The sequence below is a fragment of the Rhinolophus sinicus genome, linkage group LG03, assembly GCF_036562045.2.
Source record: "Rhinolophus sinicus isolate RSC01 linkage group LG03, ASM3656204v1, whole genome shotgun sequence".
Classification (NCBI taxonomy): Eukaryota; Metazoa; Chordata; class Mammalia; order Chiroptera; family Rhinolophidae; genus Rhinolophus; species Rhinolophus sinicus.
In genome coordinates, this window is record NC_133753.1 from 26,330,648 (window position 1) to 26,358,476 (window position 27,829).

At 38.1% G+C, this 27,829-nt stretch overlaps 1 protein-coding gene across 21 annotated transcripts in view; it reads right to left on the bottom strand.

The window, feature by feature from the left end:
- The window catches only part of SIPA1L1 (signal induced proliferation associated 1 like 1), a 347,617-nt gene that overhangs the window by 107,463 nt on the left and 212,325 nt on the right, over window positions 1-27,829 (bottom strand). For all 21 annotated transcript variants that reach the window (XM_074327276.1, XM_074327274.1, XM_074327262.1 and 18 more), the window contains 3 exons: window positions 24,294-24,424; window positions 18,591-18,779; window positions 4,360-4,534 (listed from right to left, as the gene is read on the bottom strand). In XM_074327276.1, coding sequence (XP_074183377.1) covers window positions 4,360-4,534; window positions 18,591-18,779; window positions 24,294-24,424 — 495 coding nt within the window. The remainder of the gene's footprint in view (window positions 1-4,359; window positions 4,535-18,590; window positions 18,780-24,293; window positions 24,425-27,829) is intronic.

Here is a 27,829-nt window from a genome sequence, read left to right on the forward strand (position 1 = left end):
TAATACAGTTTTCCTTTCTTAAAATGTGTATACATTTTTTTTGGCACCCTCTGTATTTTAATTTCTTTGCTAAGTGCATCTCAGAAACACTCAAACACAAAAACAAAAACGTTACGCTGTAACACAGTTCAAAGTTAAGGAGGTGAAAAGGAATCCTTTCTTTATTATCAGTCTCAAACTCCAAATAGCCCTTTGCATGTACAAAGCATTTAAAAAATGCTAGTTTTATCCCTTCCCTATCAAAGTTTAAATATTTCAAACAAAGGACTTATTTTCTTTATGAAAAGTCTTACATGTCTTCTAAGACCCTGAATATCAGTGGTTTTTACAACAAACATTGCTGGAAAATGGGAAAAGTAACAAGCATTTACTAATATTGCAGCAAATTAATGAAGACTTTGAAGAAATGTTTTACAAAGGGCTTCTAAGTCTCCTATGTGCTGACCTGAAAAACACGTCTCAGTCAGGAAATAATTTCCCAAATAATAATCTATACGCACAGCTCAAAATGAGGGTGGTCTCCAGTTTTCAAACTGCTTGGTAGAAAGTTTATTTCTGTGAGAGAGGATTGTAATTATCTAGAGATTATGTCATCCAAATACAGAAACAAGGAACAAAAATCCACTAACTGCAAATATCAAACCCTGACAGCATTTATAGCTCATTTGCTAGAAATCCTTATTTCTGAGATCAGAAAATGAACTTTGTACAGAAAATTGGGGGGAAAAAAGAAACGGTTCAATAGTTCCATCAATACTTCCTTCCCTGAGCCTGTCCCTCCTTTACCAAAGTACTAAAATCTGAATATAATTATAATACATGACAAGTAGAGCTGTCTCAGGAGATGCTTGGATATTTTTAGCCCCAGGACTGAGAGAGGGGAAGACATACCCACAAGGCAGAGCTTGGGGCTTCGCTGTGCTGAATTCTACATTTATGCTTTCTCTGAGTACTTCATTAACTAGACCAATAGGAGCTGTTCATTTTCCCTAATGCTTACTAGCTGTCTAATCTTAGACATGTTGGTTAATCTAAAGAAGGCAATTCTGTAAAATGGGGATAACTGGTATCTAGCAGGGCTAGTGGAGATTACACGAGATGGCATCTATGAAAAGTATTTGGGGCTTCTGCTTCTGGCTGTAACAGTACTTGGTACAGGACTTGCTCTCCCATTGTAAATAACTAGAAAAGTTGATAATATATCTGAAACAATTGTTTAGACATTTTATAATAGGCAGCAATGGACAGTGATCCCTGAGAAAAGAGAATGAAAGGTGAACCCTATGGTTGATTACACTGAGCTTTCTACCTGGAGGTACTTTTGGAACAATGGCACAGAGCAGGGCTTCAAAGAGGGAAGCTAAAATAGGCTGGAGTTCAGGAAGCCTGTGAAGGCTGATATCTGCTGGACAGAGTACCAAAGAGGAGGAAATTACCCAGAGGTTCAAATCTGCATGCGGATCCCCCTAATTTGCAGGCTGAGTATTAAAGTGCACATACAGAGAGTGAGACTCCAATGCCAGGCAAAGAAAAATTATTAGTGAAAGAACCACTTCCAGAGAATTATAAGCCAAACAATTCTCACAGTTCACACTGGGAGGAAGACATTGGAGTTCTGACCAACCAGAATGGAGATACCTCATTGAATATGCAGGGATTCAGATGCAAGAAAAGTCATGTCTTAATAATGGGGCTAAATCAGTCAGAGAATCAAGGCTGCTCTAGGTATGCTTCAATAAAGTGTAAGGATAAGATTCATAAACATCAGGCTGTTCTATAATTCATTTAACAGCCTACCAAATCAAAACTCAACACTCTTTAAGGAAGACAACAGAATCCATACATTCAACAGTGAAATATTCACCATGTCATCTATCCAATCAAAAATAACCGACACGTGAAGCAGAAAAACGTAACACAAAAGCAGGAAAAATCCCAAATGACAGAGATGATGGAATTAGCACATGAAGATTTTATAATAGCTATTGCAAACAGGTTCAAGGATTTAAAAGACAACATGAACCTAATGAGGAGAAAATGGAAAATATATGAAAAGAGAACCCTGAAATCTAGCCCTGAAAATTACAATATCTGAAATGAAAATTTAATTGGATTGGATTAGCAGCAGACTAAGACACTGTGGAAGAAAAGAAAAACACAGTGAACTTAAATACATATTAACAGGAACTATTCAAATGAAAGCATCAAGAAAAAAGGTTAAAAAATTAAATCAACAGTATCATTAAGCTTTGGTTCACTAGTAAGTGAGCTAACATATATGTAATTGGAACCTGATTCAGAAAAAGGATCAGAAAAAAAATAAAGAAATAAAGATTGGCAAATATCGTAATTTGATGAAAACTACAAATCCACAGATCCAAGTGACAGCTACACTATCATTATGCAGAGGGCACAACCCTTTAGGAATCCTTGTTCTTGAAAGCGTTTTTCTCTTTTTAAGGATTTTATTGAAAGAAATAGTTTCTTCACACAAGATGAAATTAAGTAAAACATGGTGAGATTATCTCACAGAGTACAGAGCAAAGTGTCATCTCTGGGTGTGCCATGGCCAGTACGATGCTGCTGGGGTGTACAGAGGCTGGTTGGTCCCTGTTTCTGTTGTCTGTCATTGTTTAATACCTGTTTAAACGATGAGGCTAACGGTCCCTTCTAGTTTCTGACCCCATCTGCTTGGAGTAAGAGAGATAAACATGCATCTTCGGGGCTTCAGAATGAAAACACTTTCCTACTTTTCATTCACTTTAGGAAATCTGACACTCTGAAAGAGCAGAAAAAAAAACTACGAATTCTTTTGCTCAGGAGCTATGCCTCAAAAGGTTACAGGAATCCTTAAAGGAGAGCAGTGAAAAGGGACCCTTCCCTGCTGACTGTATTATATAACTAACTACAGTTACAGGCAGTTTTCCAATAACTGCTCGTCCCCTCTAGGCTCGTCCCCTCTGGCCTTCACAGTTATTAGATATTGGGGCAAAATGTGCAGAGTGCAGAGTTTCCACTGCCTTATGTAATGCCACGTTGCTTAAGCATGGCTTTGGTATACATTTCTCACATTGCCCTTCATTGTCGAGAAGTGACTGGGAATGTGTAAATATACAAATAACACATAATCTTACCTACTCCCAATCTGGCCATTCATTTATAGAATCAGGGTGCTTATTACATTCTCTTCCCAGACTCTTTCAATAGCTCTTTGTGGTGATGATAATTTATATAACAACAAATTGGGACAACATGAATGAATTGTGCAGGGTATGTGTCAGAATATATGGATAAAAAGAGTTTAAGGGTATATTGAGATTTAATATTTTATGCAGTTACGAGCAGAGTATGGAACGTTAAAATAATATTTAAGAGTCTAGGATATTTATGGGTTTTAATAGTCTCTCTTGCACATCGTTTCCAAGTTGGCAACAGTAAAACCATGGCAACAGGAAATTCTTCCCTGCAGTAGTTTATGAATGCTTTTCTGTTTTCATGACTCAACTCCTTATTTAATTTCCGGTACAGAAAATCAGAGAGATTACTATAGACCGCAATACAGATGTGCTAATCCAAAGACCTTCTCAAAGAAAAGCAGGTCACAGGTGTCTATGGATGGATTTTGAGATTAAAATTTAAAAGTGCCTCCACACAGACACACAGCAGAAGTCAACATACTCTAACCAAAATAGATACTTGAGAATTCAACTATTTTATTAACAACTTGGGGAATGGGAGCAGACAACCTTGTACATTTGTGAGCTGTAAGTAAATAGACTGCTTCATTTATTGTGCTTTTAATCAACACGCTTTATGAGCCAAACTAATACCAAAGCTAAGAAGCCTGTTTTCTTAGAGATTAAGTTAGACTACGGGCACTAATAATAGAAAATAAACAAAAACCCTGCTAGATATTAAAAGAATACGAAAGTGAATAAAAAACCATGGCGAGGCAGGCTACAAAGATAAGCACGAGGGTTATGAAAGGAATTAATGACAAGTCAAAAATTCTAGGGCTTTCGACCAGATGGTTCCAAGTTGTCAGGGTTTTTAACCACTTTAACATTCAGCTAAATATAATGAAATTTATGCAACACGATCCAGGAGCACGATCTGCATCCACTGCTCTACTCCATCCACACCTCTGATAACACTGTTGATTTACAGTTCAATCCTAGCTACTTTGATAAGAGTCTTCAGTTGTTCTGGAGCCACAACCTCCCTCTCTGGCTTCCTCTCCTCCATCACCAGCAGTTTTCTGCAATAAGTGGCAAAGTTGTTTTATGGGCAATTTAGCAGATGAACATCAACACAGCAGGAGGAAAATAAGCCTCGTAGGAGGGTCTAAGTATTTCTTACTTTTGGTGTCAAGCTGTGCCCGATACTTCTCAAATCCTTTGAGCCGAATGCGTTCTCCCAACAGCTGAAGGAACTCCTCAAAGGCGGGGCCGGCTGATTCATTGTTGTACATCTCTTCCTCCGTGCTCTGTCCCGCTTTGCAGTACATGATGCCGACTTTCTGCTGATAGTTCAGCTGTGGAGGGCAGGCAACACAACGCAATCAGTACAGACAGGTGCACCTGGGCCCACTTAAATGCTAGTACAGTACATCCTGGAAAGCAAATGCCCATCACACAGCTAACTTCTCGTGAAATCCTTCCGTTTTAATTCTTCTGTCTCTGCTCCAAGAAAACATAGAAGAGTAAGCATCTGTAATTATAATCTTCATGAATTAAGACGAAAGGCCAGAAAAGGAAATTAAAATCTCCTATATGGCATGATCATACATCATTAGAACAGATGTTGACACTTAGGGAATTTCCGTTAATGGATTACAGTACAAAACAAAGTTATAAAACAAAAACAAAAAACAGCCTGACAACAAAAGGCAATTCTTTTTCAATCATCTCCCCCTTTCAAAAAGGAGGTCATTACAAATTTACAGGCAGAAGTCTACTTTACAAAAGCCACTTTGAAATAAATTGTTTTGCCCTAAACAGCCCATTAATGTCCTTGCAATTTTTTTTATAACACTGGAAAAGACTTATCTTCCAATGCCATTTCTGCAATGTATTAAATTAGGAACCTCAGTTACATCTTCATCAGAGCACTTCCATCATCAACAATGCCCTTTTCAAATATTTTTCCAGAAGATGAGTGCCCGGATAGAAACTTCAAAAGGGACAACATAACGGTTAATCAGCTGGTGGCAAGTCCTCCTTCCTCAGCTACAGCTAAAATGTAGCATTCAAAAGATTTAGATATAATATCAAAACATTTATTCATCATTGAAAAGTCTAGTCATTCTGCAAACTAATTTTAAGGTGGTAGTATCACTTAGACCAATTTCCAGAGTGACATTGCAACCACATTATCAGTAAACTTTTATCTGATAAAAGGAAAGGGGAGAGGCAAAATTCTAATAGCTAGCGTTTAATGAGTATCCATTATATGCACATCACTATGTTCAATGTTTAACATTAGTTTATCCTCACAACAGCCTGTAAAGCAAATATTACCCCTGTCTGACAGATAAGCAAAGAGAAGGTCAGAGAATGGAAGAGAAAGTAACTAGCCCTGTAGGGAGAAACACAAGATGACAATCGGCAGTCCTGTGATTTGACTCTATTAAGTATTACCAGGACTCAATAAGGCTTGTTTTGCTCTATTTCTATCACTGCAACGTATGTCCACAGCCCCTTAGTTGCAATTCTGAAGTTGGAAAAGTAAAAAAACAAAGTTAAGCAAACCCATTTGGCAGCAAAACTTGATATGAGCTGCCATTAGTTCTTTTAATGCATTCCTCTTTGGGGAAATATTCATCTTTTCCCTGTGGAAATACTAATTTGTGGGGTGCTGCTCCAGATCACATTGGGAATATTATATTACTAGATGGTGTATGCATTTTATTGCCCTGCTAAAATCTGGACATTTCTGACTTCTGAAACATATCCAGCTCTTACCATTTTACACAAGGGACTGTGAACCTGAACAGCTTCAGAACAGTGATAACCCAGAAAATGCCATGGGGAAAAGTCTCGCTTGCTTTCCCCTGTCCACTGCACACTACGTAGTTGACCAAGAAGCTCAGCAGCCTTTACATGACACATGGACATGAGAGCTCCCCAGGGCTCTGGGAAATGCACCCAACTGACTGCTCTGCCTACTTCAGGGAGTGAAAGGTCAAGTTCGAAGTCTGAAACCTGCAAATAACTAGAGATACTAATATTGGAATATTTTTAAAATAGCATACAACCTTAGTTCATTGCTGCTTCATTGTAATTACTAACTGAAACAGATTTAGGACTTCGTTCATTTAGTCTACCCCATGTAGACAAAACCCAACAAGAGAAATCAGAATAAGACCTCCACACCACTGATCTTTCAGCCTTTTCTTAGCCCACCCGCTTCCAAGGTCTGAATGTGGCTAATGCTTAGAAGGGAACTCCCACAGGTAGAGATTTCATCTTGGCTTTAGAATTAAGCTGAGTGCCCTATCAGGTCTCCACAAACAAAAAAGTAGTGGTAGGCTCTACGTCTGTTACAAAAGAAGTCCTTAATACAGCCATATCCTTACTCCCCCTGCAGGGAGAGCTATCAGAGATGAAGCAATCACGAGAAAGGAAGGGGCTTTGAGTTATTTGCTGTTTGGCTCTGTGCCTCCCAGATCAGCCTTCTCATGCAACAATGTAAGACAAAAGTCACCTTGTTCAATAGAAAGCATCAGTGACATTGGATTTGTGGATGGCTTTTAAAACTTCTTAGATAAAGGCCTAAGATTTCACGGTGCAACACTCAAAAGGATTCATTTATTTAAAAAAAAAAAAAAAAAAGGAAAGCGAGAAAAGAAAGAAAAAAAAAAGTTCACTGTGGAGGGAAGATAAGGAAACTTCCCCCAAACCACTGGAGAAGCAGAATGCAAGGCCAATGAGACAATGTACTGTTTTGTTTGGACTGATTTCTTATGCTCTAGTGAACTCCACCTGCAGATATAGGAGAACAAACTGGTTTTTTTCTGGTTGTGAAAGGAAGGCTCCTTTAAGAGGATTAGGAAATTTGTTAGAATTCCAAATTTCCTATGGTTTGAAACTGCCAAATGTCACTGCTCTATCTTGTAAAGTGACAATATGACTGTCTCCTTGCTTTCTACTGCAATTAAATCAAGGTAGGTGGCATTCTCTGAATTCAGAATCCTTAGTTAGCAACTGTGTTCCCTGCCAGAATATGAGAAATTGTTAAGGAGGAGTTATGTAAATGTAATAAGGGATATTTCAAGAGAAAGAGCAAATGTAAATGGAGTTAAAGCTATCGTTTGGGGGTTTTGAATTGCTATGAGGTTAAATAAAACAGCATTTTTGTTTGAGACACATCTGCCTGGGCTTATGTGTGTGATTATATAATACCTTTATGTAATGATCAAAACAGAGCGATGATGACACCAGCAGCCATCTTGGGAACAGGTTGGGCTTCTCCACAGTTTAGGGTTTTGCTTTGGCTAATCTTGGGGTCATGCTATACAGCTGTGTGTCTGCATACCAACTGTTCTCCTGGAGCACTGATGCAAGTGTTTGGATACTCAACAAACATCTGTATTATAAAGTGATGATGGTCAATCCACCGGGACTAAGGTTGTATTCGACATGCAGGTGAATCTCAACAAAGCAAAGGGTCTTTCAAAAGCCACCAAAGTGACATGGGCTCCCACAGCTTGGAACAAACAGTGCATGAAACTGCTCTTCCTCTCATAAAATAGGGACTTTAGCACAGACTCAAAGAAACAGGAAGTGCAACCTGACTTACACAGCCCTGAATTCCTGGAAAGGTGGATGATGAAGTCAGAGCCCCCTACCGGTGGAAACAGATGTGCATAACCAAGTTCTCAGGCCTCTTCAGCAGTGCTGCCTTTTCATCTTTTCGTCCCTGGCGTCCCAGCCAGAGGACGGCCACTGGGGCGGCACAGACCATGAGAACAACCCAGTTCTTACTGTTCTCACGAAACCATCCAAATTGTCTGATTTAATCTAGAAATTTAAAACAGTCACTGTGAGGTATTTCTTTGTACAGCAGTTCTCAAAGTGTGGGCTGTGAACCCTTGAGGGGTGCTTGAGCTTTGTTCTGGGATAGAATTAAGTTATTTGGAAATAGTTAGATCCTTTCAGTTCTTGCTGTTAGGTCGTACCAGATGAGAATTTAATTTGAGGATAATTTTACCCCACTATTGCAGCTAAACCATTCTGAGACTGCCCAATGCCATGGGAACTCTGAGGTTGTCCAGTCTGCCTGGTGGGAGCAGACATTCTTTCCAGCCATGTGAGAGGTCTGAGGATTTGCCGCCCTCAGCCTTTAGGGTGTTTCTTACCCTGGCCTCAAGTCATTCCCTCAAATGCAGGTAACTTATCAGTACTCAGCTCTGCGAACTGGAGCCAACATGGCTTCACATCACAGATCTCTGGGTTTCAGCTGGGTGCCCCTCTCACACTGCAGCCTGGAAACTTCTTTTCAGGTACAAAGATGGTGCGATCTTAGGGTTCGGTTCATTTGTTTCCAACCTCCTAGAGATCACTATCCTTCATTGCCTGATGTCCAATGTCTTAAAATCCACTGTTCCTTGTTTTGTCTAGTTTTTAAGTAGTTTCGGATGGGAGGATAAATCTAGTCCCTCTTTCTTAACCTTGGCCAGAAGCAGAAATTTGCCTTCCGTTTTTGAATCAACTTGAATGGTATATAATTTCTGAATAGTAAACTGCATCCATTTGAGGCACATAATTTAATGAGTTCTAATAAATCGCTGCCACAATCAAGATAAAGAACATTTCCATCACTCCCCACCCCCCCACCCCAAATTTCCTGGTTCCCAGCCCATCTCTGCATCAACTAACAGCCTCAGACTGCTTTATTTTTTTCCCCACTATAAATTAGTTTTGTCTACATTTTTAAAGAATATTTTTGTTGGGCAAAATTTATTGTGAGAGTTATTCTCTTTCAGCATTCTGGATGTCTTCTGGCTTCCACCTTTTCTTTATAGCTCCTTTATGCTTTATAGCTCAGCAAATGGTTAATTTTTTATAGCACCTTTATAGCTCCTTTATGCTTTATAGCTCAGCAAATGGTTAATTTTAATAACCAATTGTCTCACTGCTCTTCTTTGAAGGTTTTTTTTCCTTTGGCTATTTTTAAAATTTGTTTTTTTCTTTTATTTTCAGCAATATTTTATTTTATTTTACTAGATGGGCTTATGTCTGGTTTTCTTTATATTTGTCTTGCTTAGGGAGGCAGAGCTTCTTGATTCTGTCTTAATTCATCTTTCATCCGTTTTGGAAATTTCTCTATTAGTATTTCTTCGACTATTCATTCTGTCCCCAAATACTGCTTTAATCTCTCTTCTCCTGGGAATTGATTTACATATATGTATTTCACTGTGGCCCACATGCCTTTTAGACACTTTTTCGTATTTCTCATGTTTTCTTGTCTCCATGTTTCAGTTAAAATTTTTCTGGTAACCTATCTTCAATTCATCAATTTTCTTTTCTGTTGTGTCTAACATGCTCTTTAACGCATCTACTGAGATTTTAACTTCATTATTTTTTTCAGTTCTAGAATTTCAATTTGATTGTTTAACAGATCTGAGTTCTCCAGTGACCCTTGAATACACTTTTTTATTTCTGCAGCTCCCATGAAAGCTCTCATCTGTCATCTAACTTTTTATATGCAGCTTTATGCTAGATTTATGCCCCAAGCCTCTTACAAATCAGCAAATATCCAAGAAAAAGAAATGCCGCAGGATGTCTTTAATTTTGATGAACTCCAATTTCTCAATTATTTCTTTTCTGAATCAAGATTTTGTGTTATGTCTAATAACTCTTTACCAAGCCGTAGGTCCCAAAGATTTTGTTGTCAAAAATTTTTATAGTTTTACATTTCCATCTGAATAAATTTTTGTATAATGTGTGAGGTTTAGGTCAAGTTCATTATTTTGTCTCCTGGATGTCTAAGTGTCCTAGTGCCTTTGTTTGAAAAGCCTATCCTTCCTCCATTGAATTATTTTTACACCTTTTTTAAAAATCGGTTGGATATATTTGTGTGGGACTAATTCCGATTGATCTATGTATCTATCCTTCTGATAAATAGTAAGACATAGTCTTGATTGCTGAAGCTATATAATAAGTCTTGAAATTAGGTAGAATACTCTCTCTTACTTTATTCTTCTTTCTCAAAATAATTTTAGCTATTCTAGTTCCTTTGTCTTTCCATGTAAATTTCCGAATAACCTTGTCTATAATTACAAAAAAATCTTGTTAGGCTTTAGATACTAATTGTGCTAAATTGTATATCAATTAGGGGAAAATGGACACCATTAATATGTTGAGTCTTTCAATCCATAACCATGGTATGTCTCTCCATTTATTCAGGTGTTCTTTGGTTTCTTTCATCATTGTTTTAGTTTTCAGCATACACGTCCTATATATGTTTTGTTAGATAAATACCCAAGTATTTAATTTTTTATTGAGGGATTGTAAATGGTAGTGTATTTTACTTTCAGTTTTCATATGTTCATTAAAATAAATGATTTGTGTGAGTTGATGTTGAATCATACAACCTTGGTGAACACACCTTGTAGTTCTAGGAAGTTTTTGTAGATTCCTTGGAGTTTTGTACATAGACTATCATGTTTATCTGAAATAGGGACAGTTTTATTTTTTTCTTTCCTCTATATACACCCCTTTTATTTCCTTTTTTTGTTTTTTATTTTTTGCCTTATTGTGCTGACTAGAACTTTCAGTACTATGTTGAATACCAGTGGTGACAGTGTACACCCTTACCTTGTTACCATTAAGTCTTTCATTACTAAGTATGATATGAGCTGTAGGTTTTCTGTACATTTTCTTTTTTTATTAAGTTGAGGAAATTTCTGTATATTTCTGTTTTGATCATGAATGACCCTTGGGTCATTCCTCAAATGTCAAGGTCCCTAGCTAATCTGCTTTCTTCTCTCCACCTTTCTGGTTCATTTTATGTTTGCTTTATATACAATATACGAGGTTTTTGGCTGTACTTAGCAGGAAGAATGGGGAAAAATACATCTACTCTATTTCCAAAAGCAAATCCAAATTTATTTTTTAAAAATATTTTGTCTAGTGTTTCTGGTTATTATCAGTGGATGTGCTGGGCCGCAACAAGCTATTCTGCCATTACTAAACATGAAGACTTTGGTCATATTTTTAAATCCTCATGATTTTCACTGATAGCATTTATTTTGGTTTGTTCATCATAAACATGATAACTCTTAACTACTTCCTAAAGATTTATCACCATACTGTCCTCCAAACAGAATGACAAAGAAACTGGAAAAATTCAGTGTTGGGAGCAAAAAAAAATGCTAGTTAGAAAACTTATCCTCATTGGAAATTACTAAGAAAAATCAAATTACTTTTAAAAGTGACATATGGATACTGGGTAGGAAAGCTTAAAAAAAAAAAATCTGACAGAGATGCTGTCAAAATTATTTATATATGTGCATAGATATATTCTAACCTATTTTTATCTGTGGCATAATGTATAGAAAATATTCTATACATACAATAATCTTGATTTACTCATAATATGTGCAAAATTTCTCACAAAAAAGTGCTTCATATTAGGTATTAAAGTGATAACAAATGCACCTGTTTTGATTTGACATTAAGGTGAATTTCAATTATATAGGGACAGATTCTTCATTGCAGCACTGTTTGTAAGAGAAAAGGACTGGAATTAACCTAAATGGCCATCAATAGGGAAACTGACAAAATAAACTATGGTATAGCAACACGATAGAATATTACACAGCAGCAAAAACACTAGGAAAGCTTTCTATGGACTGGCGATGAAAGATCTCCAAAACATATTACTAAGTGAAAAAAGCAAGTTACCTACAGAATGCTGTACTTTGTATAAGAAGAGGGGGAAACAAGACTACATATGCATATTTGGTGATATCTGTATAAAGAAATATAGGGATAAGAAAAATAAAAGTGATAACTATGGGGGAGGAAGGACAGGAGGTAGAAACAGGATGGAAATAAGATCCCTCGATGTATTTATAGGTGATGTAATACAGAATTGTACACCTGAAATCTATGTAATTTTACTAACAATTGTCACCCCAATAAATTTTAAAAAAAAAAGATCCCTCGATGTAAACATAATTACTTTGATTTTTGGAGCATTTGACGATATTAGGTAGCTGAGTCCTCTAGGAAAGAAAACTAGTTTAACTTTATTCTAAAGCTGAACTGAAAACGCAATCCACAATTTAAAATCAAGAAGACTGAAATGCCTGCAATCAGTTCTTCTGTCTCTTTGGATTGTGAACCAAAGAATCCTCACTGCATGTTTTAGCCACGCTGAGCTCCATCACTGCACACGCTAGTCCTACCACAGCCAACGTCCTCCAAATGCTACTGCTCTCAGTCATGTTAATCACTGGAAAGGATTCCATCCAGTCATCCAACCCAGCCTCAGCCAGGAAAAAGAGCACGTCGGAGCCAGTGCAGCGTAATCATCACTTGTGAACAGATGAGAGAAAGCTACCAGTGAGTGCCATTGCCTTCTTTCCCTGACCTGACACCTGCCATGTATATTTCCTTCCTGATGATGTACATACGGGTCCATGAGAAGTCTGGAACCACTTTGGTAGCCACCTGAACTTTAAACCTGTATTAGCTGATATCATCTAACAGAAGATTCAAGTTTCAGGAATCGTAATTGTTCTGCCAAAGCTTTATTCATAGAAAATGGGTTTTGGAAAAAAATGTTTTCCCTGTGGTTCATTCTTTATATTTACCTGCCTGAATCAAAGAAGAAAGCGACTGGTCAAACTCATTGATCCTCAATAAAATAATGCAACAGGGCAATGAATAGGTTAAGTCAGCAAAAAAATTTTGCCCATGACCTTTATCAAAAGATCAGTACTATTATTATTAAATAAACACTATTTCTTTCCTTGTATCTATTCTTGAGATACATATTGCAGACCTATTAGATACTTTCCCCCTTTAACTTCAGTAACTTGAAGGTTAACTTTTTAAAGAATAGAGAACCCAACAAATATTTTCATTTCTTTGTATTTTTAATAAGTATCTAGAAAAACAAAGGAGATACTCATTTAAGTAAAACCACTACTGTGTACATAAAACTTGACATTTCCCAATGAAAACAGGACTACCAATTTTCTCTGTTGCAAACTGGCAATTGTACATTAGATATTTTTAAGCTGCATTCCAATTTTATTTGGGTTTAACATGTTATACTTAACACATTGGGCATTGAAGCCTGCAACAATAAAGCATGGATGTATCCTTCCAGTTTCTTCTCCCACTCATGGGGAGGGAAAAGGGGGACGGGGTGTATAGAATGTGGGCTCTGGTGTCTGACTGCCTGGATTCAAGACCTGCCTCCACCAGATGCTAATTGTGATCTGTGGAGTCATCAGCCTCTGTGCCTCAGTGCTCGTCTATAAAACAAGAACAATAATAGCACCTACATCAAAGGCTGCTGAGGATTAATTAAAATAATTCATGTCCATTGCTTCACACAGTACCTGCCTTAGTCACTGCTCAATACGAAAGATCTATTTTTATTACTCTCGTACACAAGCCTCACTCTCTTGCTCAGCTGAACGGCTTGCTGCCCCATAACCACACTCTGCACTTTTGTCTCTGTGCGTTGTTCTTATTATTCTGAGTCTCGGCTACCATACTACTTATTCTCTAGCCTGATGAAATCCTCTTCCCTTTGTCCAAGGCCCATCTCATCCTGATCCATCTAACCAATGATGACTTGGCCCAGTGGCTTACACCTCCATTGCTCTTTGTTTGCAATTCTTTTATTATACTCAGTGTATTAAACCTGATTTCCATTACAGTAATTTATGACCATGTTTCCTTCAGAGGTAATAACTGTCTTACCAGCCTATTTATTCTCTACAGTATTTAACAATCTGCAAAGAGTGGTTATTCAATAAGCATTTATGGAATTTGAAACAGTTGTGCTTACTTATGAAAGTAAAGCCAATATATTATACTACCTATAATAGCAGCCCTCTCATAGGATGCTTATAAATATTAAATGAGCTAATGCATGTAAAGGGCTACTGAGAAGTAGCTATTTTATCATCAATCACAGCTACTATTTCTTCAGTGTTCACCTGGCATTGTGCCTGGCATTGTACTAAGTACTTTACATATGTGGACTCCTTGAAACAGGGCCTGGCATGATGACCTTGCATTCCCTTGCACTGAGCAGATGAGATAAAGGTGTTTTTTAAACGACTGATAGAGAAAAATGGCAAATTTAAAAGTAACTGAATTGGCTATGTTATTAAAAAGTTTGCTTCAATAGGTAATGAAATCCCTGATACTTCACAGCATAATTCTGAGGAGCAAAATAATTCAAGATATGTAAAAGTATATGAAAACTTGGAAATCTTAAAAAAAAAAAAGGTTGTAGGTTGTGTTAGGCAAATCTGTATCCAGTGTTCAGGACTGCTCAGGGAAAATGGCCCTGAGAACTTCTGAAAGTCTCAAAGCCCTCAACCATCAAATGGGCCAATAACTGGAACCTATCACACAGGATGCTGAGAGGATGATATCAGATGATGCCGGGGAAAGGCTCAGACTAGTGTAATAAGCAAATGTGTATATTTATGAATTTGTTTTTATCATAGAGATGCTCTCTATTATCTAATAAGCAAAGATCCAGGATGGATAAACTAAATCCTGAGTTAACCAAATTTTCTGAGTCACAACCTGTTCTAAATGCTTGACAGTGTGAAACGGGGGCAGGTCAGGTTCATGTTCTCATTGCCCTTTATATGATAAGGGACATCAATAAATAGTGCAGGGCCCAGAAAGGTTACAGGAAGGAGAATGTAAGAGCTTGGATAAGCCACAAGGCATAGATGCATTTTTTAAAACCTAATTAAAATGCCTACTTCAATTCCCACATGCATATCAGAGTCTAGTCAAATGAAAACCAAATTTTTATATTTTTGTGAAATGCTTGCTTTTATAGTTTACAGTTATAATTTTCATTTGATCTTTTGTTCATTTCAGCTATTATAAGTGGTAAAATGAGCAAATAAGGCACCAAAGATCTGAAAGGCAGAATGTCACAATGTACCAAGCAATAATGTTTTCTTTTTCCAAACATAATTATGTAAGCCATTTAAAGTAGAGAAGACATTAAAGGAATCATTTAAAGAAAATTTAAAGGGAGATTCAGAAGTTCCTTTTGGTATCATAGTATGAACCTCTTTCAATGTAAGGATGTACAGAGCATGACATTTTAAAAAGTGGTGACACAGATGAAAATAAAAAATGCTTTACAATTATTCAAATGCATAATCTACTGCACTTTAAGCATTTCTTTTTTAAAATCTGTATTTTTTAAAATTTGTAAAGGCATTACAATAATCAGTTTTGTATGATTATTTTATTTGTATATATATATATATATATATATATATATATATATATATATATGTATGCATGTCTGTTTTTTAATCAGTACAATTCTGGCTTTGAATGCTATGGAGATATAAATGAAAAGACAGAGGCCAAGTGGCAGCTCTTTAGTCCAGATATTGAGCTGCTTGTATAAAATACCAGGTTTTAAACTCCTAGATTCCACTGTCTAGTAAAATTTCCAAAACAGATTTAAGAAGATCTCACCTAGATTGCCAAATACTAATTTCACCAAGAAACGGCATTAAAGAAAACACATTTCCCAAACAAGAAAAAGCTAAAGGAGTTCATCACCACCAAACCAGTATTACAAGCAATATTAAACGGATTTCTTTAAAAAGTCATAAAAAGACAAAAATATGAATAAAATGGCAATAACTACATGTCTATCAATAATTACTTTAAACATAAATGAACTAAATGCTCCAATTAAAAGATACAAGGTGGATGAATGGATAAGAAAACAAGATCCACACATATGCTGCCTACGAGAGACTCACTTCCGATCAAAAGACACACACACAGACTGAAAGTAAAGGGATGGGAAAGATATTTCATGCAAATGGAAATGGAAAAAAAAAAGCTGTAGTAGCCACACTTATATCAGAAGAAACAGACTTTAAGAGGCAAAGAAGGACCCTAGCAATTCCACTTCTGAATATTTTTCTGAAGAAACCCAAAACACAAATTCAAAAAGACATATGCACCCCTATGTTCACTGCAGCACTATTTACAATAGACAAGATATGGACACAACCTAAGTGTCTACCGATAGATGAATGGATAAACATGTGGTACATATATATACAATGGAATATTACTCAGCCATAAAGAGGAGTGAAATCTTGCCATTTGTGACATGAATGGACCTAGAGGGTATTATGCTAAGTGAAATAAGTCAGAGAAAGACAAATACCATATGATTTCACTTATATGTAGAATGTAAAGAACAAAATAAACAAAACAAACATTCATAGATACAGAGAACTGATAGTTGCTAAATGGGAGGGGTTTGGGGGAATGGGTGATAAAGGGAAAGGATTAAGATGTGCAAATCGCCAGTTATAAAAACAGTCATGGGGATGTAAAGTACAGCTTAGGGAATATAGTCAATAATATTGTAATAACTATGGATGGTGTCAGGTGGGTATTAGACTTAAGGGGGTGATCATTTTGTAAGTTATATAAATGTCTTATCACCATGTTACACACCTGAAACTAACATAATATTGTATGCCAACTGTAATTTAAAAACGAAAAACAATAATTAAAAAAATATTATCAGTAACTTAAGAAGAAAATAGTATTTTAATACCCTCCAAGATTAAGAAGACCATACTATCAGAATAATAGGCAGTTTTGTGACTTAAATAAATTCAGCATCATGTTATACTCATTACAGTGTTCTCTTTCCTGTATTGATGGGACCAAAGCATGCTCATTACACATCAGCCTGATCTGTGGTCCAACACCTGCAATCATTAAGAGAGGGCACAAAACGTGCCAGAGATCTCCTGAAATGTCCACACCTGGGCCACTCATTTTTTTCTTTTTTACTTAATATGGCTAAAATGAAGAAAAACTATCAATAAACACCTCCATTATGTAAAATAATGTTTTAAGGTAGAATTCAGAATGTTCAGTATGTGATATTATCAATGTCTAAATGTTATTCTCAAAAAGCATAATAAGTGAAAAGGCTGAATCCGTGAAGTTGAACCTAATCATCATTTTTTCTACTCTTTTGTTAGCATAAACATTCAAAATACTTACTGGAAAACGGACCCCAAATTGTGAAGTCTATGCATCAGTAAGTTTTCTGAACCATTCAAAGTGCTTCATAAATACATTTTGTAAACATGAACACTCACAGCCTACTTGACGTATGTGTACGGGTTAGACATTGGCTGTGCTTTACCACACAAGCAAAATGAATGGAGAGAGAGCAATGATACGTCACATCCAACTATAGGCCCATAATATATTACTATATAAAATAAGTAAAAGAATAAGTATGGCTGGACTGATTTTTTTTGAACCCCTATTCATTTTAATAAAATTGGAAATTTTGACTTACTAAGGAAATACCATCAAAATTTGTTCATAAAATGGCATTCAATAACTGGACAAATTTTACTTTTGGAGACTTTTTTTTTTTTTTAATGCAATGGTAAAGCAATGATCACTCACTGCCAGGATGCAATATGGCTGAAATGTTCAAAGAAAGAGTTAAAGTAAGTGTATATAAATACAACATCTAACAAAACTAGCCCAATGCTCAAATTATTCCAAGCAGAATGTGGATACACTCTCTGGTTAGTGGATTTTACAGATCCTAACTTTTCATTCTCCACCCTCTCCTGCCTCTATATCCTGTCATTCATTTACATCTTGATCAAATGCCCCCCCACCCCACCCCATTAAAGTATAGGAAGTAAGGAGGTGAGAAAACCTTGAGCATTTTTATTTATTACTAATTAGGACCCCAATTTAAAAAACTTTTTATTTAGAAATCTTGGCTAAAATACATTGTTGGTGATACTAACAGTCTTTAAAAATTTAAGCTTTTAGAATAATTTGTTATAGTGTCAAACAGTACAGGCTTTGAACTTATTAACTGTGTGACCTTGGACTTACTACTTAATCTCTCTGTGCCTCAGAATTCCTCGTCTCCAAAATGGGGACAATAATGGTACAATTCTCATAGGGCTGGAAGAGTAAACGAGACAGCATATTTAAGGCACTTAAAACAGAGCCTGGTGAATATGTTCATTAGTGTTAGCTATTAGCATTACTGTTACGCTATTTATTCCTAGAGTACTTGAAAAATTCACTGCATTTGTGAAAGATTACCGAAAGAGTTGAACATATTTTAAGTACCATATCTATCAATTCTGACATAGAGAATTTCATCAGATGAGAAATGTTCAGAGTTCAGAGAGCTAAGAAAAAAGAAAATGAGTAATTGCAAAGAGAGTATCCTTCACAGTAAATGACATCAGTTTTACCTGTCAAAAAGAAATATTAAGGTCTGAAACCTTGCAGGAAACCTGAGCAATAAGAACGTTCTCTGGGAGCCACACTTACCCCTTGTTCATCCAGTTTCATGAGCTGCTCTGTGACTTTGGGCGTGTTGAAGGCCAAGCGCAGGCACTGGACGTTGAGCTCGGGAATCACGTGCTCCAACACTTCTTTCAGGGGTAGCCCTCGGGCTGTCGAGTGCTTTGCCGTTGAAGGAATGGCATCCTCCAGGACGGAACCTCTCAGTGTCATGAGCTGAAAGAGACACATGCTCTGTGAGAGGAGTGAATACAGCAGTCCCCCCTTATCCATGGGGGATACGTTCCATGACCCCCAGTGGATGTCCAAAACCGTAGATGGCACTGAACCCTACATATACTGTATCATTTCCTATACATACATACTTATGGTAAAACGTAATTTATAAAGTAGGCACCGTAAGAGATTAACAATTAATAGAACAATTTTAACAATATAATGTAACAAAATTTAAGTGAATGTGGTCTCTCTCTCTCCTCTCTCTCAAAATATCCTATTGTACTGTACTCACCTTCCTTCTTGTGGTGATGTGAGATGATAAAATGCCTACATGATGAGCTGAAGTGAGGGGAATGATGCAGGCATTGTGACATAGCATTAGGTTACTACTGAGCTTCTGACGATATGTCAGGGGGAGGACCACCTGCTTCGGCTGATCCGGGATCATCGAGCCATGACAATGATGCTTGGATGTAAAGAGCAGACAATGTCAATGGTTGGGAACATTTAATGTTTTCAGACCATGGTTGACCTCGGGTAACGGAAACTGCGGAAACTGAAACCATAGCTAAGGGGGAACTACTGTACATCAAATGCACTGAAAGCGTAGACTGCGATCCTCCTGAGGGATCTTGGAATGACTTGATTGCTTAAGCCAGTGAGGGAAAAAGGATGAGGGAAATGATGTAAGATAATTTATGTATGAAAAGCGAGGCCAACATTTTCAAGAAGACTCAGGCAAGTCCAAAGGACCTCATAACCAAGCCTTCTGAGGACATTTACTTAAATGTTAAAAACAGTGTTTCCTTCAAGAGCTCAGTAAGATCAAGGTTTCTATATGGCTATAAAATGCCACTAAGTACACTAACTAGGAAAATAAGAAGTGATATCCCAGAGAAATATCTAAAGCATAAATGCTTAGAATTTAGATGTCATTTTATACGTTTTTGAATGACAAAAGATAAAGGAGAAATAAAGTTTTAAATTTCATAATATATTGCTGACAAGCATAAACTAGTCATACCCCCAAATGCTTCTATAATAGGACAATGATGACAGTTTGGCAGCAGAGTCTGGACAGCACTGAAAATTATTTTAGGTTTTCCCTTACTTCTTGCAACACCTTCCATTATTATGAAATATAAACATAAGCAAAGGAATTTCCCTATAGAATGATGGCTTGTTGGAGCAAAGTTAACCAGGCCTGAAGCCTAACATAGTCTTCATTTCTCCAAATTTTCACATGGCAAAGTTGTTAGTAGAATTAAAACACTATATGGTGACCTAAGGAAAAAACCCAGTACTTTGAACAAATTTCCACTAAGCCCAAAGGTTATAAGGTGCTGAACTGCAACAGGAGCTACAGTAGAGCTGATAGAGGAGGACACAGAAGTCGATGGATGGATGGGATGGATGTGTATGGCGTGCAAGACGGGGAGAGGTAAGAAACACACGGCTGCAATGCAGGAAGGATATATTTACTAAGAAAAATGTAGCACGCTCAGGTCCTAAGAGAGTCCAAAGGCAGAAAAGTGAGAGCTGTGGCTCAAAGCATAAGGGAAGGCCCTCATGGAAGGGGTGGCATAAAAAGGGGCCAGGTAATCTGGGAAAGATTCTACAAAAAGAAAATGTCAGAGAGCAAAGGTATGAAGATGAAAAAGAACAGGGTGTGAATGGGAAAGAGCGAAACCTAGAGCTTAGCTGGACCTAAAGAGAGCCCAAGGGTGGGGTGGGTGATGAAGCTGTAAGGAGCGGGGAGCCCCAGCGCTGGAGACCCTCATGCCAGCTCACCTGGCTCCAACGAGCATTCTCAGAACTCTTTTGAACTGGGATGCTGCCAGTGACATATATTTGACAAAAACTGACTTGGTAAATAAGATGAATTACAAGAGGAAGAAACTGGAGGCAGAAAATAGAGTTAGAAGGAAGCTGTAACAGTCTTTAAGTAGCAGGCAAAGACAGCATGATATAGGACTAGCAGGAAAAATGGAAACCAAAGGGAGAATCATGAGGGAAATCAAATGTGGAGAAGAGAGACGAGTGTAAGAAAAGCAAAACTCACCATCTTGCTCAATACAAGAAAAGGGCACTTGAGGTATTTGCAGTTTATTCATTTGACGAGTATCTTTTCTTTCATTTATGAATAATTTGTTTTCAAGTAACACTTGTATGAAAAACATCATTTTCCTATGACTTAATATCTAATTCAAAAGAATCAGTTTTGTTTTTTTAAATCACGTGAAATCACTGAACAACTCAGTCACTGCACCCCACCTTCCCTGGGGACAGGAAGCTACAAAGGCTGGAGGTATTTTCAGCTGAGAAACCAAGGCCAGAAATGCTAATCACTGCCAATCCTGTGCCACCAGAAGACAGCAGCTCACCTGAAGAAAGCCAAAGCAGGTGAGAAGGACTGGTTTTTATACCTGAATCACTAGTATAACTGATATTTTTGTTCATGACTTCTAGAAGGAAGTGAATCCTCGTAAGTCCCCATGGACACATCTACTTAAAAGCACGCACGTGCCCTTAAGATTTTGTTCACAAATGTTCACGCTTACAAATCTTTGCAAGCTTGTTTCTTTTAATTTATGTTGTGCAATGATTATTTCTATTGAAATGACAAAGGTCTCTTTGTGTTTCTGTTACCTTGAATGCTATTTACTGAAGCAACTGGAGTGGCCCTGTGGTGACGGTTTTCTCCATATATTAATATTTATGAACATGAGAAATTAATAGCATGAGAAGTCCCTGCAAAGGCATAAAAACTAAGTCTTACTTTAATATATATGGCTGTCCCCCAAGGCCCAGGAGCTGTAGGCTGGAACCATCTAGAGTATTTCCATCAAATGACTTCTGTTAGTTTATTTCTATGAAAAGCCTCATAAAGATATTACAATTAACCCACATTTAAGGATCATTTTTATTGGAAAGAAAAAAACTACACAAAAGCTGGTGGCAGTTAAATAAACAGCAGAGACAGGAAAGAAGGGAGGGAGGGAGGGAGGGAGGGAGGGAGGGAGGTAAGAGACAGAGAGGGAGGGAAAGTACTATTTTAGGCATTAGGCATGTATGTAGTAATGAACTCAAATAAAAGTCTCACCCTCATTGGGTTTATATTCTTGTGGCAGAGACAGAAAACGAACAAAACAAGTACAATACTTGAGATAGTGTGAAAACAAAGCCTGGAATTGGATATGAAATGGGGGTATGAGGGAGTAGTAATTTTAGATGCAGTGGCCCAGGAAGGCCCCTGTGATTTAGGAAGGAAATGAGAGCGCTCTGGCCACGAGGATGCCTGGGGAAGAATGCACCCCAGAGGAACAGGGTGCAGCCAAGACCTGAGGCAGAGGAGTTGAGGTGGCCCAGAGCGAAAGGAGGTCAGTGTGGCCAGAGAAGACTAAGGAGGGGGAGTTGGAGATGAGGTGGTAGCAGTTCTGCATTACAGCATTTTGAATTGAGGAATGACAAGATCTGGATCACATTTCAAAAGGATCCCTGCTGGGCTAAAAGAACGCAGGGTTTAAGGGCAGAAGTAGGAAGAACAGTTCTCAGGGAAAGATGATGGCGGCTTCACCCAGGCCCAGGACACGGGATGGGAGAAGTGGCTGAATTCTAGACATATTTTGAAGACAATGTAAACAAGTTTTGTTTATATTTGGGGCACAGGAGGGAGGAGATTTGGGGGGAGGGAGGGAGGAAAAGAGAGGAGTCGAGTGTGGCTTCAAGGTTTCTGGCCTGAACAACTAGAGTAACAGAGTTGTCACCAGCTAAACATTAATTTGAGCATGAAAACTAGTGGTGATGGTGTTTTGAACCATGAACATGTGACTTAGATATTTCAATCAAAGGCTAGGAAATGGACCCAAGAGATGGGTTAACGGGAAAAGGACTGAAGTACAAGATTAGAGAACCAGAGAGAAGTGCAGATTGAGCATTTTAGGCCCAGGGAGCAAGAGATGAAAGAACAGAGGTGGGAAGGCAAGAGTCAGTGTGGTTTACCCACCACGGCATAGGGAGCATGTTAAGGTGGGACAGCAGTTCTCTTGGAGAGAGAGGCTGGGACCAGACATGGCGTGCCTGCAAGGTGAGCGGAAAGGGACAACCATGGAAACCAGTGACAGGATCTGAGAAAGAAAGTGCTAATTCAGAAAACATCAACCTCTGGCATGGAGGATGATAGGACAGTGGCAAGAGAGGAATTTCAATGGACTAAAAAACATAGAAAAGGAAGAATATGATAAGGGGCTTAAATCAGAGTGGCCTTGGGAGGAGAAAACAGATAACAACAGGAAGGACAAATACACTTGGGAGTAAAGGAACTGAGTCTCACAGAAATCTGGTGGGATCTGAGAAGCTAGGCAGAAACAACTAACTACCTGCATCCAACTTCAGAAACACAGTGTGTTCTCTGTGCTTGTCATTTTCAACAAAAGAATTTACACTGCTTAATGATTAGCTTTGGTGTGGAGAAAAAGTATACTAAAGCATGTTAGTTCTTTATTTCTCTCTGGCCCACTATATGTAACACATTAGATTATTAAAGTTGTGCCTTTAAAAATCCTATTTTTAATTTCCCTAGAGTTCAAGTTTAGGAACAATGCCTAAGTGAGACCAACCCCTAAAACTCAATGGGGGAAATGAAGCCAAATGCCCTATTTAAACTAGTTTCAAAAAACCATTATTTTCCAGATGCCTCAAGGGGGTATTCGGCATTAATGTATAACAACAATCTGAAAGTGAATTAGGCGCCGCAATAAATGGGTGACTGGCACAACTATACATGTTTAGAAAGAAAACACAAGAACTTCATACTCCCAAACTTGTTCTTGAGTTTTTTAAAAAAATGCTGTGTTGGCTATTTTATTTTTCCTTTTCCTTTTTAACCTGAATTTTATTTTAAAATCAAAACTCATATATTATGTGTACTTGGAGTCTGAAAAAGATCCAAGGCCTGTTTCAACCCACATCAGCTAGTCTCTGGTTCAAACAATCTATGTTGTAGGCCTCAGAGGATATGTCCAAGAGAGAGTGAAGTGAAAGCAGAAAAATAAAAAGTCTCTTTTCCTCTTCTCGGGATAAGAAATGTCCAACGCAATAGTTTGGAAGCTTGAGTTAAGTGCTGGGTGACCCTCTGTCGTGTGGAAGTACCCTAGCTCCTCAAGCTGGCTGGATCCTTCCCGGTTGATGGAGCAGGACAGGCAGTGTCCCACTGGGGGTTCTGAGAGCTCTGATTTTCTCGGGCCACACTTCATGGACGTATCTTTCTCTGAATCTAAACTCCCATTCATCTATTGCATTTATCCAGCGTGAGATGGCAAGAAAGGATCCAGCTCTAACCATTGTGTCCACCCCTATTCACCACCAGAATGAATGAAAGGGGACTTTGTTTATTCTAGAGACAGTTGTAACCATGTGATACTGAACTTAATTGCTTTGCTACCGCTACTACTCTTTTTTTTTTTCTCACTTCCATGAAGACTCACCTTTCTCATTTGCTTTCTCACTTACCTCACTAGTTCTAAATATTATTCGGTAGTTGTAAGGAGATCCATTTTCTTTCATTTCTTCTGGTTTTTCCCTTCGAATGCTCACAGCCACTGGACCAAGATTCTCATCAGCCCCAAAATAGTTCCAGTGTTCTTAGGTAAAATAAGACAAAGCAAAATTAAAATGTGATGTTCTGCGTGATATCTTAGATCTGAAATTACTCTACATCAATAAAATGTAAACACATCAAACAAATATTAATATTCTTCAATGACTTACAAAAACAAGGACTTGGCTACACAGGTGTAATATCAGAGGAGGTAACACTGAGGAGAGGTGGCCTGTTGAGTTGTTTTACTGCTCTACAACTTACTGCTCTACTATTTTTTCAAAAAACAAATGTGTATTTTCTTCTTATATCCTACCATTTAAATAGGCTACATTGTGTTATTTCTTGCCTAAGGGAAAGTTTGTGTCAGGGCTTTTTAGCTTTTCTTAATTAAAAAGAAAGAAAAAAAAAAAACTAAGTCTACTGAGAACAGAGTTTAAGGAGAGAGGGATTTCCCCGAGATAAAAAAAATGGGGTTTTTTTGATTGGCGAGAGGTGTGTGAATCACTGAGCAATATCTGCTCCCGGGGAGCCATAGTAAGATGGAGCAGGGTCTCAGAGGAAAGAGCTTAGAAGTGCTCCAGGAAAGAGAAGCCCCGACTAAGGGCGTGGGCCTCACCAGTGGTTGTTCCCATGCAGTGAGCAGAAAAGGCACCCCATCCCACAAAGCCATGGAACCTAAAGGGCATGTGTGGGCTGGGACAACAGGCCTCCCTCCTAGGTAACCAGCGGGTCAGGTGACGACGATTCAGGGCACTCTCCTCAAGACCCCAAACCCTAGCAGAACCTTGGGGGTTGGGGGAGAAGTATCCTTATGACTGGTGTTGAATTTACCTTCCTCCTGACAAGGAAGGTCAGGATCAAAATTAAATTAATTTACAGAAAATTTTAAAAAGTGATATTTACTGTGCGTCTTCTTTAAAAAAAAAATTAAAGTTGTTGATACATACATGAGATGTTCACAGATGAGGAAGTCCATAAAATATTGAAATATATGAAAAGCTAAAGTAGATAACTTATTTTTCAAACCTCCCAAATACTATTTCACATTGTCCTATTTCATTTACATATGACATGACTAAATGACTGAATTGTGACATGGTACATTATTCTCATACAAAATGTATAAACGTTTGAAAACACATGTTATTCCCATATAAAATATATAAGTATTTGAAAATCCATGATGAAAATAAGAAATAGCAGCATAAAATATCTAATCTGTAGTTTTAAAAGTTAGGTAATGCATATGAAAATACGTTGCAAGTACTAAGGAATGACTATAAAAGATAATCAATACCAGGGGGCTTTCTAAGATTATCATAATCCATGGAGATTCAAAAAACACATGGGAATACAGGCAACAAACATCTCATATATGGACACCTGAGAAATAACCCAATAAATGTCACAAAATTCATGTACAAACACTCATGTACACCCTCAAAGCACAGGACGTGAGAATCACACTTAGAGTTTATTTACTCTTACTTTGCACATAATTTTAATAAGTTTGGTTGTCTGGTCTTCAAGCCCACAGCTTTATTTCAGAGGTGTGATAATTCCAGATGTTGACAAAGTCCAGAGTGTAAGGCTGATACAGACTTGCATGCAGGCAGCAATGTGATAGAACAACTGACAACAAGGAAAAAACAGAAAGGGAGGAGACAGAAATAGTATAAAAAAGCGGACACGAACTTAAAGAAAAACAAGACAGCAGCCTGGGGAGATTTACTGAAGGAGCACAGAACTTTACACACTTTGATAACTTCAGAGAATCTTTTAATACCGAAGCACAGAACAACAGTGATGAGTCAAAGACGAGCGTGAGTCACATTCATCACATTCTGTTCCTTGCAAAGACTCAACCGAAACCCGACTCTCCAGAAACTCCTCAGTCACACCTGACACACGTCAGGAAGGGCAGGTGAGACTGCTGTTCTCTGCTGCTGGGGAAATTCACAAAGATACTGGACCACTGTCCACTTGTCATCAAGAACCTCAACTGGTCCTCAGGCTGTCCCTGGTCAGCTCTTGCTCCCCTTCTCTAGAGCAGGTATTGCAAACATTCTCTGTTCTCCTTCAACCTCCCCCCACCTGCTTTCTTCCGTCTCCGCAAATGATAATGTTGTCTACATCCCGGTGAAAATAAAGAAGCCATTTCAGAGGCCGACGTCCTCATTTTCCATCACACACACAAACTTACCTGGATCCAGACTTCTGCTTCCTTTTCTTCACAATCCAAAACCCAATCTCACCCTAAAGTTTGGCCTCCACTCAGTCCACCTTCCCAGGGACTCTGCTGCCTCATCACCCTCTCTGCATCTTCTACTTCTCCCTCTCTACTGCTCTTTTCTATCATTTAATCAAACTCAAGCCTCCTTCATCTTTAAATGTAACACCCCACCTCCTTATCACCCTTTAGGTTAACTCTGCTGCCTTTCCTTCCATTGGAAACTGCTTGAAAGAGCTGCCTAATGCCTCACCTTAGAATTACTATAATCTGACTTCCATTGTACAATCACCAATGTCAGCCTTACAGTTTAAAACAAATAGATACGGTGTTGGTCCTTATCTTGCTCAAACTCTCCCTATCATCTGGCATACGTGGGTATCTCATTTTTGTTTTTTTCTAGAAACACTCTTCCTGGCTTCTAAGGCACCATCCTCTCCTGATTTTCCTTCTATCACTCTAGCAGTTTATATCCAGTTTCCCTTTCTCTTCCCATCCTCAGTATTCCAAACACTCAAAACTTTAACTGCCATGTCAATATTGACAACTCTCAAAAGTCTACATGCGACTCCAGACTTCTCTAAGCCCTTGATCTCTAGTCTACCTAACGGAACTCTGTTTGTCCCGTAGGCACCTGCAGAGAAGTGACCTATCACCTTCCACTCAAACCTATACAGCTTTCCCCGCAGTCCCAATTTCAGTGAGTGTTACCACATTCACCACAATTGTGCAAGCCAGAGCCATTGTCATGCCCTGCGAATTCTAATTCCTACATCTCTCTCAAATCTAGCCACCCTTTCTCCATTCCACAGCCACCGACTTCCCATCATCATGTGCCTGGATGTTTGTAAGTCTTCTGTCTCGTTTGCTTTTATCCAATTCATTTACACAGCAGCCAGATGATCCTTCTAAAATATAACTCTGACCGTCACTATAAGTTTAAAATCTTTCCTGGTTTCCCGAAGGTCCTTAGATACTTTCCGTGGCTTCCCAAAGGCCTGCACAACCTGTCACCAGCCTAGCACTGCCATTTCCACTTAGACCTTCCCATCAGCCTTCCAAACTCTGAGAACCAACTATTCTGAACTTCTCAATTGTTCAAACTCACTATGCCCTTTCTCACCTGAAAAACTCTACCTAGAACATTCGTCCCACAACTCTTCTTTACTTGACGAAGTCCTCTCATTCTTCAGGTCTCATCTAAAATAGTACTTA